We start from the raw sequence: 21,259 nt of genomic DNA on the forward strand, positions 1-21,259 counted from the left end.
CCCAGCTCGCTCCCTCCGCGCCGCAGCCGAGCCTCCTCGCGCTGGGCTCGAGCCCCAACGTGCCCCTGAACCGCGGCTTGGAGAGAGCGCTGGAGGAGGCGGCCAGCTCGGGCTTCCTGAACCTGAGCGCCAGGAAGCTCAAAGAGTTCCCCAGGACGGCCTCCAACTACGACCTGACCGACACGGTGGACGCAGGTAAACCGGGGACGGGCTTGTTTTTGTTTGGGTTGTTTTCTCCTCTGGTCCTCAGCTCGTCTCAGCGCCGCCCAGTCGCCTTCTCCTCTTCTCCTCCTCACACATTCGCCAGCGTCTGGTTCGAATTGTCCCGTTCCACCTTAAATGGTGCAGCAGTTACATTGTGGTGTCTCAGGCGTCAGAATGCAACTGCTGCACCATTTAAGGTGGAGCGGGACAATTCGAACCAGACGCTGGCCAATTGGAAGCCAACTTCAGCGACATTTCAGGTTTGAACCTCAATGTTTTCTTTCTTCAGCCTGAGGACAGTTTCTCACTCCTTCTCCACTCTTACCCACCTTTACCAACACAACACAAGCCCCCTCATGGCCCTGAACAGTGGTCTTCAGCTCTGGACCTCCTGGTGGGCATGACACCAGTTAAAGAGGAAGTCCACTGAGCTTTTAAACTTTCTCCAAAATTCAGTTGCTGGACATAAACAAAGCTGTCTGGAGCGGTTTGGTGTGAAACGCTCCGTTCTAGAGAAACTCGCAGGGTCAGAACTGCTCACAGTGGTGGTGATAGGAACCAGACGTCCACCTCTCAAAGCTCCTCACAGAAAGTTCCTACATGAAATGGTTATGGATACACTTACGTATGGATGGACTACTAATGACGTCTGAGACATTATTTTACGTTTGAGTTCCCTAAAACATTTAATTTAAGCCGTTAATGGTGGAGAGATACGTGCGGGGTGTTCTAAGGCGAAATAGTCCCAGTATTTTTTTTGATTTTCCATCATTTCATTGTCATCACTGCTCAGTATAAAAGCTCAGAAGACAGGTGTGGGTTCACTGGTGGAGTTGGATAGTAAATAAAATGTCTATATTTGTGTTGTAGGCGTGGTGACGCTCGGTTCCTATCACCACCACTGTAAAGAAAATACTACAAAATCCAGGACTGGAATCTAGTTCAAGGTCCGGAGTTAGAGACCACTTCGGGCCTTCATACACTCTTACAAACGATGGTGCTTCAATGGTTCTTTAGTAAGGAAGATGGTTCTATGTAGAACTAAGAGCACTCAAATCCCCTTTGCATAAGTAAAGGGTTATTCAGACTGAAACGTGCTAAAGTGGTTCTGTATAGCACCCGAAAGGGTTCTTCTGCTGTTATAATGTCAAGGTTGTAACAACAGAAGAAACCTTTAGGTTCTGTATAGAACACTGTTCAAACAGCTTCTCTGTAGAACCATCTACATTCATTGTGAAAGGGTACTTCAGACTGATGGAAAATTTGCATAAGAGTGCTATAGATGGTTCTCTATAGAACCTTTTTGAAAAGTGTTCTTCTATAGTTACGATGCCAAGCTTTATAGAACCATTTTGAAAAGGGTTCTTCTGTTGCTACATGCTTGTCATCATAACAATAGAAGAACCTTTTTGGGTGCAATGTAGAACCATTTTGAAAAGGGTTCTATATAGCACCCAAACGGGTTCTTCTGTTGCTACAAGCTTGACATTGTGACAATAGAAGAACCGCTTTGAAAAGGGTTCTAAGAACTCAAAGAACCCTTTGTAAGATTAAAGGGTTCTTTGCATCATGAAAGGGTTCTTCAGACTGATGGAATGGAGTTTTCTTCACTAAAGAACCCTTGAAGAACCTTCGTTTTGTAAGAGTGCAGGCTTTGCTGGAAGCCCACAGTTTGTTGACCTGCTATGTTGGTCCACTGTGTCGCCGCTTGGGCAGTTTTGGAGCTGAGCTGAGTCGGGTCGAGCGTGTCATTGTGTGCGGGGGTCCGGCCTGGCCTTAGAAACGGGGGGCCTTTTGCTGAGCCCCCAGCTCCAACACAAATGCCCCCTTGGCTGAGGCCTGTATAGTCCAGCTGGGGCTGATCACGCCGGTCATTGTGGATGGAAATCCCCTCGTCTGTCAGGCAGATCAGACTTCAGCTTCGGCGCTTTCATTTCTGCAGGTCAGACGCTGGATTTTACTGGCTGTGCTGCAGCGCGTGGGGGGCTTAAAACGACCGAGGGGGGGCAAAGTGATGCTTGTCGTAGGAGGACAATAGAATATTTTAGCTGCATGGCAGGTTCTTTCCCTTCCAGACGCTCGGCGCAGTTCAAACAGCTTAATTAACATCCATTATTGTCCTGCAGGGCGGTCACAAGACGGCCTCGTGGCCGTTTATTTACCAGCCACAAAGATTTGACAGTAAATACGGTGTCGGCGAGCCACAGCGTCGTTTCCCAGTGCTGGTCCTGGAGGACCCCTGCGCTTCACATCTCCGGGGATCGCGCTGTATCGTTAAAATGTCCTGGAAATGTTTTAAAGCGCTTAAAAAAGCACGGAAGTAATTTGGTGCTGTAATCACTGATGCTTTACTGAACCTCTTATTGCTTCAAAACACCAAAAAAACCAGCTGCAGTTCACAGTTTACATGCAGAGCTCTCAGCAGAACCTGCGTGGGCCGTTCATGTCACGGCCGTATGAGCACGGGATGTCCTGGGTCGGACTTCAGTCGACTGTTTAATCCCACTCGGACTTTTTATTGCTGATCAGAATGATGTCGTTTTCGTTCCAGGCGTTTGCCGTCCGTGCCGGCGCTGTGGTGCGCTGGTGATATTTTTAGCGATATTTTAATAGACGTCCGTTGTGTAATAGCAGCCCGTATAGCAGTGCTGTCCCTGTTGCTAAGCAGTTTGGATGTAATTTGCTGGGCTGGGAGTTTCGCAGGCTTTAAATTTCAGTTTCAAATTTATAAAAATAAATAAACAGTTAATTAGCTGTAGTTTTCAGGACAAACCGTCTGGAGTCCGTTACGAAGCAAAGCAGACATAAGACTCATATGTGCAGCATAGAGAGGCCATGAGGTAGTTATAATTTTCAGAATTGTTATCTTGAGATAATGAGTTAATTATCTTGTGATATCAAGATAACAAAGCTATCTTGAGATAATGAGTTAAGTATCTTGTGATCTCAAGCTAACAAAGTTGCACACTTGAGATCACAAGATTTGTCCTGAGATAAGTTAATTAAGCATCTTGTGCTCCCAAGACAGCAAAGTCGTTATCTTGAGATAACGAGTTAATCGTCTTGTGATCTCAAGATAACAACTAACGAGTAGAGTATCATGTGATCTCAAGCTAACCAAGTTGCGAACTTGAGATCAAGGTAACAAAAGTTGAGCTAATGAGTTAAGCATCTTGTGGTCTCAAGATAAAGTTATTAAAGTTTTTAAAGAGCATCAGGTGTTCTCAAGATATTAAAGTGGCAAAGATAATTAACTCCTCCCAAGACATTGCAGAACATCTGTGTTTCGGTAGTGACAATTTCTCATGTTCCACACTGATTTTCAGAGTTTGGGACACATTTACTTCAAATCAACGGGATCTCACTGCTCACCATGTGGCCGTGAGGGACAGGGATGCAGCCTCAGTTCCTGCTCTGTATTACAGGGTAAAACAAGGCTCCGCCCACAGACTAAGACTGCGTTTCAGTGGTGACATGAAAACGCGGGACAGCATTTTGTGAATAAAGTTTATGTAAAAATTGAGCTCGTCTGTCATCAGGAGATCACGGGTTGGGTCCCTGGAGATGCTACAAGGCCTCGCTCTCTGTGGGTGGGTTGGAGACGCGTCTCTTGACGCTCCGGAAACATCACTTTTATAGAATAACACAAAGAGCGTCGCAGTTTTTTGGCTTTCAGCAGTAAATCGTAAGCATGTCGTGATACGTGGAGATCATAAAACACACGTTCTGTTTATATGAGGGGGATTTACAAAATAAATAAATAAATAAATAAAATTTAAATGTACATTTATTTCATGCAGTTACTGAATAATTTGCCGTATGATTTGGTCACGAAAATTCAGATGGACAAACCAAAACGCAGCCTGGAGAATAAGAGAACTACACACTATATTCACTGTAATAAAAGTCTCACGAATGACCCGAATGACCAGGCTGGTGACTGGGTCCCCTGTATAAACGGGCTGCTGAGTCCAGTGTGTTGGGAAATCCTCGGTTCAGAGGTAAAATAAGGACCGGCCCTGGGAAACATTGACCTGGAGCGGTTAGATTACAGTGATTTGCCCAAAATAAGCCCGGCTAAGATGGTGTCACTGATACCAGCGCAGTGGGCCGAGCCGAGCTGAGCTGAGCGGTCGGGAATGTTTAAGTGTGTGGGAGCTGCTGCTTCCGTTCCTGGCGAATTCTTTCCAGTTCACGTTCCCTGCACGAGTCCCGCGCTGATGACGGGGGTGTGCGTCTCTGGTCCGAGAGTGTGCGGTGAGAGCATCTCCAAAATAAGAAACAGGAAATGGAATGCAACGAGAAAGCCAAATTCCTCGCGTTCTTCTCCGAAACCTCTGGGATCGTGTGCTCATAACATCCTGACGTCATTCGTCTGGATTGGCCGGCCGCTATTATTGGCGGTGCACGTGTTCAGTATGTGTGATACGCTCTGGACCTCTTTGCCGGCAAAGATGGACAAGTCGGATGTTTTTAACCCCTACATTAGTGTTACATTAGTGTGTGTGTGTGTGTGTGTGTGTGTATAGACACTGATCAGGCATTTTCTCAGCTCCACTTACTGTATAGCTGCACTCTGTAGTTCTACAGTTACAGACTGTAGTCCATCTGTTTCTCTGATACTCTGTTACCCTGTTCTTCAGTGGTCAGGACCCCCATGGACCCTCACAGAGCAGGTACTGTTTGGGTGGTGGGTCATTCTCAGCACTGCAGTAACACTGACGTGGTGGTCGTGTGTTAGTGTGTGCTGTGCTGGTGCGAGTGGATCAGACACAGCAGTCCTGCTGGAGTTTTTAAACATTGTGTCCACTCACTGTCCACTCTATTAGACACTCCTACCTTGTCGGTCCACCTTGTAGAAATGATGCAGTTAATTGTGATTTTGCTAAATAATGTGGTCAGTCACGATTGGATACACTAATGTGATCTGTTGTAATCAGCTGCACTAAATAAGCAACTAATCATGACTAATTGCACTAAATAATCAGTTTAATCAGTTTAATCGATCATGATTGGCCACATTAAATAATATGATTGAGAATAGCTACACTAAATAAGCAGTTAATCATGAGAAATTGTACTAAATAACGAGTGACGCGTTAACGACACTAAATAATCAATTTATCGTAATTAATTACACTAAATAAGCAGTTAATCATGATTAGCTCCTCGTTTACAGCCCTAATAATCATGTAGTTACATTTGAATAGTATTGCAAAACGTCCAAGTGTTAAGCTTGACAGATTCATTGAGTATCTCGTGTTCGGACGGAGTGACCGGACGTCCAAGGTTAACTGTTACCCTGACCGATAAGCCTGTGAAGCTCTCTCTGGAGAGGCCGAAGGCTGTTTCAGCCTTTTAAGGTGACAGTAAATCTCGCTGTAGGGATGTGCTGCTCCTGTACTTCCCTGTCGTGGTTTCAGGCCTGGACATGTTTAGCGCCCTCATAAACACGTACACACCGGCTCGCTTCATGGGAAAATACCCGGTGTGGTTTCAGAAGCGCTGTAGTGTTTGGTGTTTTCCATTCCTGGCGTGTGGTGGGGGCTGTAGGGGCTTTCACCTGCTCACGTGGTGTGGGGGCCTTTTTAGCTGGTCTACCAGACCTCATCCTCCAGGTTCCTGCGGTCAGACCCTCATCCATCAGATTGTCTCTCACATTAGGCCTGTTAAAGCAGTTGGTCTTGGCTTACGTAGAGCAGCTCTGCGACCGCGTCTACAGAGCGGTCGCGCATAAACGGCGCATTAGAGCTGAGTAGCTCCACCTTCCGTACAGATCAACCATTCAGGTTTACAGGTACAGGCTGTGTTCTGACAGTTTGGCCCCGTCCCATTCCACCTCTCGCCCCTACCACTTAGCCTTGTTCACGTCTAGGGGTGGGGTGTCCCGGTTCTTGTTCAGGTAGAGGGGGTGGAAACCTCCAAACGGAGAAAAGAAAAGCCGTCAAGTCACAAATGTGAGAATTTTCTCTGTTAATAAATCACAATAACCACCGTTTTATCTTAGTTTAATGTGGTTTTAGTGAGTTTTGGTCGTTTTTCTTCATAACAAGCTTCAAAAATCACTAACAGCATGCTAATGTCTCGGTAGCAGGCGAGCTAACTTTCCCGTTCCACCTTAAATAGTCCGGGAGTTCTGACGCCTGAAGTGCCAGAATGTAACTGCTGCTCCGTTTAAGGTGGAACGGGAAAATTCTAACAAGAATCTGGAGAATCTCTGACCTGAGCTTCACATCACTGAAGAATTAGGGGGGGTGATAATAAATAACTGCCCCCCTCTTTGAAGGCTTATGATCCCTAAATGTAACTAAAGCCCAGCAGTGAGGAGCTGAACTTTCCCCTCCTCTGCTGTCCCTGCAGACGGGCAGGGTCGCCTACAGAGCGGCGCTAGTAGCTGATAATGAAGTGATGCTCTTTTATATGAGGGGCTCATTTCAGAGGGAAGATCTCAACCATTGCCCTGTAGCTCAGGAACAAGGGGTTAGAGTGACACTCGAAAACAAGGGGTAGGGGTAAGAAGAAGAAATGGGACTGGGCCTTAGATACCAAGGCCAGTCACTTACATCAGCTGCTTAGTAAACTACCAGTGACGGCAAAATCCAGGACTGGAAACTGAATTGGAGGCGTTGGGCCGATGTTAGTGGCCGTTCCTTCCATTATTTGTTTAAAAGCGGTGAGGTCTGTGGGCAGAAATGGGTCAAACTGGAAGAAATACCAGTCCAGTGTTGTGGACGATGTGACAATGTTGGTAGTGTGGATAGTGTGAATAGTGTGGTCAGCGTGTGGGCAGCATTGGTCGTGTGAATGGTGTGGGCAAGTGCAGGACAACAGTGAGGCCAGATTGGTGCTGAAAGTATGGAAGATTATGCAGGATGATAATCAGGGCTGTGCAGTCTTTATCAGCTCCACTGACCACATAGGAGCACTTTGTAGTTCTACAGTTACAGACTGTAGTCCATCTGTTTCTCTGATACTCTGTTACCCTGTTCTTCAGTGGTCAGGACCCCCATGGACCCTCACAGAGCAGGTACTGTTTGGGTGGTGGGTCATTCTCATCACTGCAGTAACACTGACATGGTGGTAGTGTGTTAGTGAGTGTTGTGCTGGTACAAGTGGATCAGACACAGCAGTGATGCTGGACTGAGAATAGTCCACCAACCAAAACTATCCAGCCAACCGCGTCCTGTGACCAGCGTCCTGTGACCACTGATGAAGGACTAGAGGATGACCAACACAAACTGTGCAGCAGCAGATGAGCTGTCGTCTCTGACTTTACATCTACAAGGTGGACCGACAAGGTAGGAGTGTCTAATAGAGTGGACAGTGAGTGGACACAGCGTTTAAAAACTCCAGCAGCACTGCTGTGTCTGATCCACTCAGACCAGCACAACACACACTAACAAACCACCACCACATCACAGTGTTACAGCAGTGCTGAGAATGATCCACCACCCAAACATTACCTGCTCTGTGAGGGTCCGTGGGGGTCCTGACCACTGAAGAACAGGGTAACAGAGTATCAGAGAAACAGATGGACTACAGTCTGTAACTGTAGAACTACAGAGTGCAGCTATACAGTAAGTGGGTGTTATGCCTGACTGCTGTATCTCCATATACCTTTTTAAATCATCATATTCATAATTTTTCTAATGCTTCTAAAATTGGCCAGATTTCCAGTTCATCAAATTTCAGAAAAACAGATCCTGACATATCGTGTATCGTAAGAACGTCTTGAGGTATCATCAGTTTAATCACCATCACAGTGTTGGTCAGAAGAATCGCAGTTAGATGCTTCCCACAGAGTGTTCAGCCTTGTTGTCTTGTCTGTGAGACGGTCATCCTCTGTCTTAAATGTGTCGGTGTGCGGGTGTGTGTATCCCGTTACGTGGAAGGTGAGGAATTTGTCTGGCTTCACTCCAAACAATACAGACTAATTACGACCCTCAGATACCCTCACATTGACACATATAGAGTGGACATGTCCAGAAGGAAGGAACCAAACCCTGTTTGGACCAAACCTGACCCCCACCCAACACCCCCACCTCACACTCTCTCTAACCTACTTTCCTGTCTCTCCTCTCGGTCACCTGACCGTTGCTGTGGGCAGCTGGTAAACACTTTGTAAGCTGATGTTCTGGAGGTAATGCATCTTTAATGCCTTCTGTTTTAATAGGTGTTGCTCAGCCCACAGATGACCTTACATCTGCACCTCACCCTTCCATACATTTACCTACAACACAGTCTGTAAGGAACTGGACAGTGACTCTGGGCGGCGTTGCCTTTTTCTATAAAAGAGGTCGCAACCCAAAATGTTCTTTCAACAAAAATCTGACCATCTTGGGAGCCACAGCATTCAACAGGAGAATTCGAAAGAGAAGCTGGCGGATGAGGAGCGACTTCAGCTCCGTGACTTTTTAGTGTTTGAGTTTCTCGCTGCAGATTAAACGTATCGGGAAACCAGCTGGACTGACTATAAACACTAATAAGCCCATTCGTCTCCAGATTATCGATGTCCGTCTTAAATCTCTCTCTTTGCCGTTTCGTAGCTACTAGCTGGGCGAGACTGTTGTCTGTGTTGCTATGGTGACCAGCCGTCTGCGCTGATCTTCAGGGTTAAAGGGTGAATCAGCAGTTCTACATTAACTCCAGCGTTTAAGACCATTTACTGTTAAACTGAGTTGAAGGATCAGCAGAGCTTTATTTTACTGTAAAGGAGGATTATTTTATTATCACCTACTGATCTGATTCCTAAACAGGGCAGGAATGTTGCCGACCCCTGGGCTAGACCCTCAAACCAGACGTGGACAATATGACCATGCTGTGTTCTGGAGGTGCTGCTGATGTTCGCGATGTGCTCATACAGGCGGACTGTCACGTGTTTTAATGGAATTTTAGCACATTAACAATAAGCATTGTCAAATTGCCCACCCCTCACCTCCCCACCTGAGCTATGACCCCTTCCCTCCCTCAGCCACACACAGACCCTGAGGACCCCTCATAGCATTTGTAACTATCTGTGCTTTGGCCAGCACCAGATCACGCCTTTACCATTTCCTATTTCCGAGCTTTGCCTTGAAAGATTTGAAAGCCTTGAGCGGTTTGAGAAGACCTTTACACGCTGGGCTGTGTGTGTGTGTGTGTGTGTGTGTGTGTGTGTGTGTGTGTGTGTGTGTGTGTGTGTGTGCGCGCTGTAGGAAACGGCTGTTTCTGCTGCAGTGTAACACAATGAGGCAGGGAGGAGACGACATCCTGCCTCTGTCTTGCTGACTGAGCTGCTCTGTGTGTGTGTGTGTGTGTGTGTGTAGGTGTGTGTGGCTGTATGTTTACATGCGTTGAGTCTTTGGAAATCAGCCATATGAGATCCTGATATGATGCATTACACAGTTAAAATGCTGACATGATACACAAAATACCAGCACTGTAATTCTGTCTCTTCACACTGCAATCGTGAAGCTTCATTAATCATAAAGTTCTATAAATAATAAAAATGTTCTTAAATAACCGTTTTTGTGTGTTAGGTTTGGTTCTGATACACTGATCTGTATTGTAGGTGGTTTCAAATGTGTTGCTCGGCCGTTGCTGTACTGTCCTTGGTGGTTGTTATGGGGTTGCTAGGCCGTTGCTATGCTATCTCCGGTGGTTGTTAGGGTGTGGCTAGGCCGCTGCTATTCTATCCCTGGTGGTTGTTACGCGGTTGCTAGGCTGTTGCTATACCAGGTGGTTGTTAGGGTGTTGCAAGGCTCTTTCTATTCCAGGTGGTTGTTAGGGTATTTCTATGCTAGCCCAGGTGGCCACTTTATTAGAAATATCTTCCTTTTAGATAGAACCCTGCTGATTATTTTTGATAACTTACCTGACTTTATGTAGAAATCCTAGGTAGCTGCTAAGGTGTCACTGTGAGTTTGCTATGTTAATCCAGCTTGTTCTTAGGGTTGGTGGTTGGTAGGTGCTTGCTTGGTTCTTACGTGGTTGCTAAAGTGTTGCTAGGCCATTGCTATGCTGTGCCAGGAGGTTGCTAGGCTGTTGCTAGGCCATGCCATGTAGTTAATACTCTGGTATTCCAAGTGGTTGTTAAGATGACGTTAGGTCGTTTTTGAACTGTCAGTTTTAACCTGTATAAATTTATTAGTTGTTCATCAGGCTCTTTTGATGGTGTTTGCTGGGCTGTATTTATTAGACAGCTGTTTGTTGGGGTCTTTTGATGGTGTTTGTTGGGCTGTATGGATCATACATCAGTTGTTGGGCTCTGTTGATGGTGTTTGTTGGGACCTGTTGATGGTGTTTGTTGGGCTCTGTTGATGGTGTTTGTTGGCCTCTGCTGATGGTGTTCGTTGGCCTCTGTTGATGGTGTTCGTTGGCCTCTGTTGATGGTGTTTGTTGGCCTCTGTTGATGGTGTTTGTTGGCCTCTGTTGATGGTGTTTGTTGGGCTCTGTTGATGGTGTTCGTTGGGCTCTGTTGATGGTGTTCGTTGGGCTCTGTTGATGGTGTTCGTTGGGCTCTGTTGATGGTGTTCATTGGGCTCTGTTGATGGTGTTTGTTGGCCTCTGTTGATGGTGTTTGTTGGCCTCTGTTGATGGTGTTTGTTGGGCTCTGTTGATGGTGTTCGTTGGGCTCTGTTGATGGTGTTTGTTGGGCTCTGTTGATGGTGTTTGTTGGCCTCTTGTTGGGCTCTGTTGATGGTGTTTGTTGGCCTCTGTTGATGGTGTTTGTTGGGCTCTGTTGATGGTGTTTGTTGGGCTCTGTTGATGGTGTTTGTTGGGCTCTGTTGATGGTGTTTGTTGGGCTCTGTTGATGGTGTTCGTTGGGCTCTGTTGATGGTGTTTGTTGGCCTCTGTTGATGGTGTTTGTTGGCCTCTGTTGATGGTGTTTGTTGGGCTGTATTACTCTGTGTTTAGATTCTTCCTCGAGTTTTCCTGTCCTCATCACTCCGTCTGAACTGTTCACTGCAAACGGGAACTAAATTCACACCCAAGCCTGATGGTTCTGAAGAGCCGAGTTCACCATGTTCTTCAGCGAAAGCTCCTCCATCTGCTCTGTGTACCCATCTCAGCAGGCTACTGGACACATACTCAGCCAGAGATGGCCACACAGTTTGCCCCATTGATTTCTATTGTGTGACTGATTTCATAGTTTTCACATGATAATTAATTAAGAAAAATGCATATTGATGAAAGGCTAATCTGAATACTGCTTAGCTAAAGAGTCACAAACACTTCGGGGTGCAAACCTCTGTGCTAATTCATTTCATTTGTTGATTAGAGGTTAGGCTAAGGCTGCAACAAATTACTAAATTGACAGTCCAATAATCTGTCGATTACTAAAACGAATAATCGATTATTTGTATTATAAATTGCTCAATTACCAGATAACGCTTATTTAGCTGTTAGCATTTAAATTTAGCTTGAGATTGTTTTGTTCATTTGCTACCTAACAATGAAGATGAATAATTCATTCAAAGCTTCACTGTTTTAGTGCTAATCCAGAAGACAAATACAGCTCTAATATAAATTTCCTGTCAACATTTAAAACCATGGGGCAGCATAATATACGTTAAATACAGCTCGACCTTAAATCAACGATGCAGTGTTTAAAACTGTAAAACGTTGTTTGGAAAGTTAACTGGGTCACAGTTAATATTAGAAAATATTACAGCTCATAACATGAACTTGGACGGCTTTTGACATTCACGCTATCTGATGTTACAGAAAATGTTATTGGTGCGCACCTGTTCAGGCACCTCTGTGGTAACTGTGGTAAAACCGTTCTATCTTTTGTGGCTCGTTGCTTTAGTTTACTCATTTTTAAACATCTACGGAAACGTATCTCCTACTGTTCCTCCGCTGACGTGTAGCAGCCTGTTTATCTTAATCTCATCTTTTCAGAACTGCGTCACTGCGGCGCTGACAAAGAGCCCTTGGACTGGACTGGAGTCTCCTATAAACCAAGCCTTTGACTGGAATTGGACGGAATTGAATTTGCTGTAAGTGGTTTAGTAAACGTCCGGCACCAGTAGGTGCAAAGCGGCTCATTATGTCACCCGACGGACTCCTTTATGGCCGGGATAAAGCCTACTCTTCATCCCTGACCTGGTGTCCCTCACTCTCCTCAGTCCGGAGCTTGTCTGAGATCCAGAGCGGCTGGTTTTTTGGTGCTAATGCGCTTGAACAGTTTTGTTGGTTTTGTAGGTGAAATATCTTTTAATGAAAATGTTGCTTTTCATTAAGGAAGAAATTCTGGTCAGTGCAGCGTCTGTTAGCTGGTGTAGAAGATCTGGTGGTTAGTGTTCTCCTCCAAGCGTGTTCGGCTGTCCGACGACGTTGCGTGAGCAGCAGTTCAGGAAGATGCGGTGGCCCTTCACAGGTCTGGGAGGAAGCCTGTGTTGGCCTTCGCCCTCCATACCAGGTGCTTGGGGAGAAAATTGGGGGAAAAATCCCCCCGAAAAAATATTTTCTTATAATCCTTCAGCAACACGAAGCTGAAGTCACCTGTTGGTCGGCTTCTCGTTCAGATTTTCCCTTTCCACCTTAAATGGAGCGGCAGTTATGTTCTCGTGCCTCAGGCGTCAGAGCTGCTGCACCATTTAAGGTGGAACGGGAGAGTTAACTAGGTAGCTACCGAGACATCAAACTACTGGCGATTTTTTTTTGTGCTTGTTAAGAAGAAAAGGACCATAATACACTAAAACGACATTAAACTAAGACAAAACAATAATTATCGGAAATTTGAACAGAGAAAATTCTCACATTTGTGGGTTTCTTTGGTCACTCACTTCATCTTTTCTGTTTTTCTCATATCACTCTGTTTGGAGTGTCTCTGAAAAACCTCAGCTTGGAGGGTCAAGTAGCCCCAACACTTCACCCCTCTATCTGAACAAGAACCGGGACCCCCCCATCCCTATCCATGACCGTGCAACAGTCACAGAGGGCCAAGGGCTCAGTGGTGGGGGCGAGGGGTGAAATGGGATTGAGCCTAAGATTGCCCTTATGAAGGGTTTAGATTACAAATGGTGATTAATTAGGTGATGAATTAGGAGTCAGTTGGCTCCTCTCATAGTATGCCAGCAGTTTGGTTATCTGGGCTTTAAGCGAGAGGCAGGATTAGGTGGTCTTGGCATTAAACTGACATGAGCTCATTTCCATGTTTTTAATTTTTTGACGTGATTTGAAAACACTGGCTGTTCTTTACGTTGTGTTCAAAGTTTATGAGCACCAACAGAAATGGGTCTGAAAAGGTCTTGATTCGTTAACGTCCTTCATTCTCTTGCAGTCGCCATTGTTCAGACTGGACGTTTTGTCTTGTCCGAGTTAATGAAGTGTTATAATTGTGTTATGTAATTGTAGATAATAGATGAATAGCTGTAGATAACAGACGAATTGTCCAGTCTGATTAGTCTCCGAGTCTGTAATTTGGATAAACGACGCATCGCTGTCAAAAACCCTTGGCTGTTTTCGCCCCAGTTCTTCCTCCGGTAATCCGCTCCACCATATGGGTCAACGCGTCACGTGCCTGTGCCCCTCTATCTTTTTCATCTCTCTGCTGCTGCCCCCTCTCTCAGTCTCTTTTTTAATCTCTTTCTCTATATCTCTGTCTGTGTGTCTATTTCTCCCAGTGGACAATGAGAATTAAGGTAGAATGGCTGGTAGACCCACCGTTACAGAACGAACAACACCTAGAGAAACTCAGTTTATATCACAATACCTACATTTAGAGTCGGTTATTCATTCAGTCTAATGAGAAACTGTAGAACGGACTCGGTTTATATCACAATACCTACATTTAGAGTCGGTTATTCATTCAGTCTAATGAGAAACTGTAGAACGGACTCGGTTTATATCACAATACCTACATTTAGAGTCGGTTATTCATTCAGTCTAATGAGAAACTGTAGAACGGACTCGGTTTATATCACAATACCTACATTTAGAGTCGGTTATTCATTCAGTCTAATGAGAAACTGTAGAACAGACTCGGTTTATATCACAATACCTACATTTAGAGCCGGTTATTCATTCAGTCTAATGAGAAACTGTAGAACAGACTCGGTTTATATCACAATACCTACATTTAGAGTCGGTTATTCATTCAGTCTAATGAGAAACTGTAGAACAGACTCGGTTTATATCACAATACCTACATTTAGAGTCGGTTATTCATTCAGTCTAATGAGAAACTGTAGAACAGACTCGGTTTATATCACAATACCTACATTTAGAGTCGGTTATTCATTCAGTCTAATGAGAAACTGTAGAACGGACTCGGTTTATATCACAATACCTACATTTAGAGTTGGTTATTCATTCAGTCTAACGAGAAACTGTAGAACGGACTCGGTTTATATCACAATACCTACATTTAGAGTCGGTTATTCATTCAGCCTAACGAGAAACTGTAGAACAGACTCGGTTTATATCACAATACCTACATTTAGAGTCGGTTATTCATTCAGTCTAATGAGAAACTGTAGAACGGACTCGGTTTATATCACAATACCTACATTTAGAGTCGGTTATTCATTCAGTCTAATGAGAAACTGTAGAACGGACTCGGTTTATATCACAATACCTACATTTAGAGTCGGTTATTCATTCAGTCTAATGAGAAACTGTAGAACGGACTCGGTTTATATCACAATACCTACATTTAGAGTCGGTTATTCATTCAGCCTAATGAGAAACTGTAGAACGGACTCGGTTTATATCACAATACCTACATTTAGAGTCGGTTATTCATTCAGTCTAACGAGAAACTGTAGAACAGACTCGGTTTATATCACAATACCTACATTTAGAGTCGGTTATTCATTCAGTCTAATGAGAAACTGTAGAACAGACTCGGTTTATATCACAATACCTACATTTAGAGTCGGTTATTCATTCAGTCTAACGAGAAACTGTAGAACAGACTCGGTTTATATCACAATACCTACATTTAGAGTCGGTTATTCATTCAGCCTAATGAGAAACTGTAGAACAGACTCGGTTTATATTACAATACCTACATTTAGAGCCGGTTATTCATTCAGTCTAATGAGAAACTGTAGAACAGACTCGGTTTATATCACAATACCTACATTTAGAGTCGGTTATTCATTCAGCCTAATGAGAAACTGTAGAACAGACTCGGTTTATATCACAATACCTACATTTAGAGTCGGTTATTCATTCAGCCTAATGAGAAACTGTAGAACGGACTCGGTTTATATCACAATACCTACATTTAGAGTCGGTTATTCATTCAGTCTAATGAGAAACTGTAGAACGGACTCGGTTTATATCACAATACCTACATTTAGAGTCGGTTATTCATTCAGTCTAATGAGAAACTGTAGAACGGACTCGGTTTATATCACAATATCTACATTTAGAGTCGGTTATTCATTCAGCCTAATGAGAAACTGTAGAACGGACTCGGTTTATATCACAATACCTACATTTAGAGTCGGTTATACATTCAGTCTAATGAGAAACTGTAGAACGGACTCGGTTTATATCACAATACCTACATTTAGAGTCGGTTATTCATTCAGCCTAATGAGAAACTGTAGAACGGACTCGGTTTATATCACAATACCTACATTTAGAGTCGGTTATTCATTCAGCCTAATGAGAAACTGTAGAACGGACTCGGTTTATATCACAATACCTACATTTAGAGTCGGTTATTCATTCAGTCTAATGAGAAACTGTAGAACGGACTCGGTTTATATCACAATACCTACATTTAGAGTCGGTTATTCATTCAGTCTAATGAGAAACTGTAGAACGGACTCGGTTTATATCACAATACCTACATTTAGAGTCGGTTATTCATTCAGTCTAATGAGAAACTGTAGAACGGACTCGGTTTATATCACAATACCTACATTTAGAGTCGGTTATTCATTCAGCCTAATGAGAAACTGTAGAACGGACTCGGTTTATATCACAATACCTACATTTAGAGCCGGTTATTCATTCAGTCTAATGAGAAACTGTAGAACGGACTCGGTTTATATCACAATACCTACATTTAGAGTCGGTTATTCATTCAGCCTAATGAGAAACTGTAGAACGGACTCGGTTTATATCACAATATCTACATTTAGAGTCGGTTATTCATTCAGTCTAATGAGAAACTGTATAACAGTTCATGAATGTCCATGTGCAAAATTATTCAACCCCCAAAGTCAGCATTTCACGGCACTACCTTTACAATTCATAACCTGTATACGTTTCCAGTAGGTGCTTACAAGCTTCTGACATCTCTCTGTTGGAGTCTTTGCCCTTTCCTTCCTTTAAATCCCATCAAAGATTTCCAATGGGATTTAAATCCAGGGATTGAGGTGGCCACTCGAGGACATTCTAGAGCCGATCCCTGAACCAAGCTCGTCCACTCCATTAGACACTCCTACCTTGTCGGTCCACCTTGTAGATGTAAAGTCAGAGACAGCTCATCTGTTTGTGTTGGTCATCCTCTAGTCCTTCATCAGTGGTCACAGGACGCTGTTGGCTGGATGTTTTTGGTTGGTGGGTCATTCTCAGTACTGCAGTAACACTGGCATGGTGGTGGTGTGTTAGTGTGTGGTGTGCTGGTCTGAGTGGATCAAACACAGCAGGGCTGCTGGAGTTTTTCAAGACCTCAGTGTCACCGCTGGACTGAGAATAGTCCACCAACCAAAAATATCCAATATTCAGAGTACCTGCTCTGTGAGGGTCCATGGGGGTCCTGACCACTGAAGAACAGGGTAACAGAGTATCAGAGAAACAGATGGACTACAGTCTGTAACTGTAGAACTACAGAGAGCAGCTATACAGTAAGTGGAGCTGATAAGATGGACAATGAGAGTAGATATGAGGAGGTGTACCTGGCTGGTCAGTGTAGGTCCACTGTACAGTAGGTAAGTGTGGTTAGAAGCATTAACTCCACCTGCAGAAGTGAAATCCTGTGGGAAGTATCAGTTTCCTTTAAATGATAGTTTGCTAAAAAATCAAACCACCTCCGTCTTAGCTCAAATGTAGTTGATCAGACATTCAGGGAGTGGCCGGGTGGTGTCGGATGCTGGTATTGGTGCATTTTTAATGAATATGAGTAAACGAGAGCGGTATGGAGCCGATACCCAATACCACGCTGTTTTATTATCATCGTTATTATTAAAATTCTTCGATTTTGACACTTTCTGATCTTTTATTTTGTTTTCAGATACATTTTTTTTGCTTTTTCTGATTCACTCAAAAACCAAAATTGCTTTTTTTGATCATTTTCAGCCAAAATGTTTCAAGTCAGCACTTATTTATGGGGTATAAGAGGCGTCGTCGCGGAGCAGCTTTACAGTAACTGGGTTTAAGGTCCAGATGAGCGTCTCCATAGACGACAGTGGAAAGAGAACATCCCTACGAGATGAAAGAAGCCCTGAGAGGAACCAAGACCCAAAAGGGGAACCCCTTCTCCTGTAGGTGATACCTGAAAGCAAAATGAAAGGACAACAAAACCAAAATAAATGAAAGATAAGATTTTACCATTTCTGTACAATTTTGAACACAGAATAAAGAAAATAAACAGGCTGTCAATGGACAGAAATCTTTAGATTAACCAGTGATGCACGATGAATACTGAGGCCCATCAGAGCAACAAATGACAGAGCGGGCATTGATTTGGGTTTGTTCAGAGCGGGCGCTGGTTGGGTGTGTTCGGAGCGGGCGCTGGTTGGATGTGTTCGGAGCGGGCGCTGGTTGGATGTGTTCGGAGCGGGCGCTGGTTGGATGTGTTCGGAGCGGGCGCTGGTTGGGTGTGTTCGGAGCGGGCGCTGGTTGGATGTGTTCGGAGCGGGCGCTGGTTGGATGTGTTCGGAGCGGGCGCTGGTTGGATGTGTTCGGAGCGGGCGCTGGTTGGATGTGTTCGGAGCGGGCGCTGGTTGGATGTGTTCGGAGCGGGCGCTGGTTGGATGTGTTCGGAGCGGGCGCTGGTTGGATGTGTTCGGAGCGGGCGCTGGTTGGATGTGTTCGGAGCGGGCGCTGGTTGGGTGTGTTCGGAGCGGGCGCTGGTTGGATGTGTTCGGAGCGGGCGCTGGTTGGATGTGTTCGGAGCGGGCGCTGGTTGGATGTGTTCGGAGCGGGCGCTGGTTGGATGTGTTCGGAGCGGGCGCTGGTTGGATGTGTTCGGAGCGGGCGCTGGTTGGATGTGTTCGGAGCGGGCGCTGGTTGGATGTGTTCGGAGCGGGCGCTGGTTGGATGTGTTCGGAGCGGGCGCTGGTTGGATGTGTTCGGAGCGGGCGCTGGTTCCTATATTTTCTCCAGGGATTTCTCGTGGATGCAGATAAATACTAATGAAGACTTTGTGTGGAATAAAGTTTGTTCTTTTGAGTTTTGGTGTTGACCTGGTCTCACTCACCTGTTTTTTTTGTTTTTTAGACTTTAGTTTTGACCCTGTGTCAAATAGTCTTGGACTTGGACTTGGAAGGTGAGTCTTGACTGCAGCCCTAATAGGAATAGTACGATTAGTTGGTTAAATAAATAGTCGTCAGTAGATTATTGCAGTTTAGAACTTAAGGTCCTCATATAGAGCAAAAAACTCCAACACTGAAGTGGTAAAACATCACATGTTCAGAAATCTCTCTTTCTTTCTGTTTCTCCATCCCCCCGTTTAACATGCTGCTGCTCTTTCCCTGTGTAGTGGGCAGCAGGGCACGCGCTCTCTGTGATTATGGTGCTGCTGGGTGTGGCCTCGTCCTGTGGTTGAGGGTGACCGCTCTGGAGTCAGAGGCAACTTTCTGTCTCAGTGTTGAAGCAAAGAGCTCAATGTTTCTGGACAAAACTTTGGCTTCAGGTGTGAGATGATCTATGGAGAGTGGCCGAGTTCAGGGGGATGGTGGGTTCTGCTGACAGCCAGGGGCGGGTGGGTTTTTCAGATATGTGGTCTTATTGTTATTAGCTAAACATTTGGCGTTCCTTCGTTTACAGTGTATGTTCTGTGTAACTACACACCTACAGCTTGCTGGATACCCCTTTCCAAATCCATGCACGTTGATGTGGAGTTGCTGCCCCTTTGCTGCTCTAACAGCCTCTTCTGGGAAGGCTTTCTACTGGATTTCGTGAGGTCAGGCACTGATGCTGGATGAGAAGGCCTGGCTCGCGATCAACGCACCAGTTCATCCCAAAGATGTTCAGAGGGGTTTGTGGTCAGGGTTCTGCGCAGGCCCAAACTGCTGCCACAAAGTTGGAAGCTTATGAGCGTCTAAAATGTCTGTGTGTGCTGTAGCGTCAACATCACCCTTCACTGGAACTAAAGCCCTCAGCGTACAAGAAAGACGCTCTCGAAATTCGACAGAAACTTTTATTCGCCGTGTCGTTTTGCCTGTCGCAGACGCTCAACTAATGCAGGAGACGCTACGACATTTCACGATGAGTTCAGTGACTACTGGAAAACGATTCTGTCACAGTTCTAGCTACGGCGAGGTCCAGAATGCTGCCACCGTTTAAAGTGGAATGGGAAAATTTGAGCATGACGCTGGAGAATAGAACCTCATAGAACCTGTGAACCTAAATACAGGGAGCTTCGCTCGAAAGAGGCCCCGAGTATTCTGTAGTAACTCTCGCTAGGACGAAGCAGTCTGGACCAAACAAGCAATGAGCTCCTCAGTATATGGAGCTTCAAACAGTACTATTCTAGTCAGTACTGCTGTGTCTGATCCACTCGTGCCAGCACAACACACCACCACCACATCAGTGTTACTGCAGTGCTGAGAGTGATGCACCACACCAATAGTACCTGCTCTGTGGGGGTCCATGGGGGTCCTGACCACTGAGGAACAGGGTAACAGGGTATCAGAGAAACAGATGGACTACAGTCTGTAACTGTAGAACTACAGAGTGCAGCTATACAGTAAGTGGAGCTGATAAAGTGGACAGTGAGCGTAGAATGTGCCTGCTTGGTGTGTGTGTGTGTGTGTTTATATATATATGTGTGTGTGTGTGTGTGTGTGTGTGTGTATGTTTGTTTTTGTTATATTCAGTGCGCTCCTCGTTTCGTTCATTTCTTGAATTTAAGATTTGGTTTACAAATCTTTTAGATTTTCCTTTCTTGTAGGTGTTTGTCTGAGTTGGGTCGATGTGCGAAATTTAAATAAAAACAAAATGCAGTGATCAAATCATTCAAACCCTCTGTTTATTGGAAATAGCACAAAAACAACATGTCAAATCTTAGAACTGAGAAATTGTTATTGTTTTTTTAAAAATATGTGCCCATTTTGAATTTGGTGCCAACAACAGGGTCCAAAAACAGTGGGACGGGGAACAAATGGCTGGTAAATTTGTGTAGTGCCAAAAAAACACCTGGTGGTTGATAAGCAACGGGTCAGCAACATGATTGGGTATAAAGAGCATCTCAGAGACTTTCAGAAGTGAAGATGAGGAGGAGTTCACCACTCTACAATCCAATGTTCTCAGGTGCCTAAAGCTTTGGCACAGTACTGTTATATGCACTACATGGCCAAAAGTATATGGACACCCCTCCATATTATTGAGTACAAGTGTTTCAGCTACACCCACGGGTCACAGGTAGATAAAAGCCCATGGAGTCTCCATAGACGAAGACTGGCAGTGGAGTAGACTCTGTGAAGTGTATCGTGCTAGATCTGCCCCAGACAACTGTAAGTGCTATTATTGGTGTTGAGCCATATTGTGTGTGTGTGTGTGTGTGTGTGTTGTGAGAAAGAGAGAGAAAGCAAGAGCGAGAGAGAGTGAGCAAGCTCTGGTCCACATATTCCTCCACAGGAATGACAGTGTCCCACAGGAATTTTAAAAGACCTGATTTCTGAACACCCTCCATCTGTCTCACACACGCGCACACACACACACACACACACACACACACACACACACACACACACACACACCACAACAAAGCCTGTCAGAAAACAGTTCAGCTAAAAGATCTGATGTACTCAGCTTCCTCTCTCATTAAACACAGTTGGTCATTTGGTTTTTGAAGTCTGAAGGTAGGAGGCTAATGCAAATAATGGAAGCTTCTTCCTCAGCACTCAGCATCGCGCCATCTGGCCACTGTGCATCTGACTGAGCT

General features: G+C 44.9%; 1 protein-coding gene across 10 annotated transcripts in view; it reads left to right on the top strand.

Annotated features, from left to right (window-relative positions):
* Positions 1-21,259, top strand: part of lrch1 (leucine-rich repeats and calponin homology (CH) domain containing 1) — an 87,317-nt gene that overhangs the window by 149 nt on the left and 65,909 nt on the right. For all 10 annotated transcript variants that reach the window (XM_017724652.2, XM_017724654.2, XM_017724646.2 and 7 more), the window contains exon 1: positions 1-195. This exon is cut by the window's left edge and continues 149 nt beyond it. In XM_017724652.2, coding sequence (XP_017580141.1) covers positions 1-195 — 195 coding nt within the window. The remainder of the gene's footprint in view (positions 196-21,259) is intronic.

The sequence above is a fragment of the Pygocentrus nattereri genome, chromosome 6 (genome assembly GCF_015220715.1).
Source record: "Pygocentrus nattereri isolate fPygNat1 chromosome 6, fPygNat1.pri, whole genome shotgun sequence".
Classification (NCBI taxonomy): Eukaryota; Metazoa; Chordata; class Actinopteri; order Characiformes; family Serrasalmidae; genus Pygocentrus; species Pygocentrus nattereri.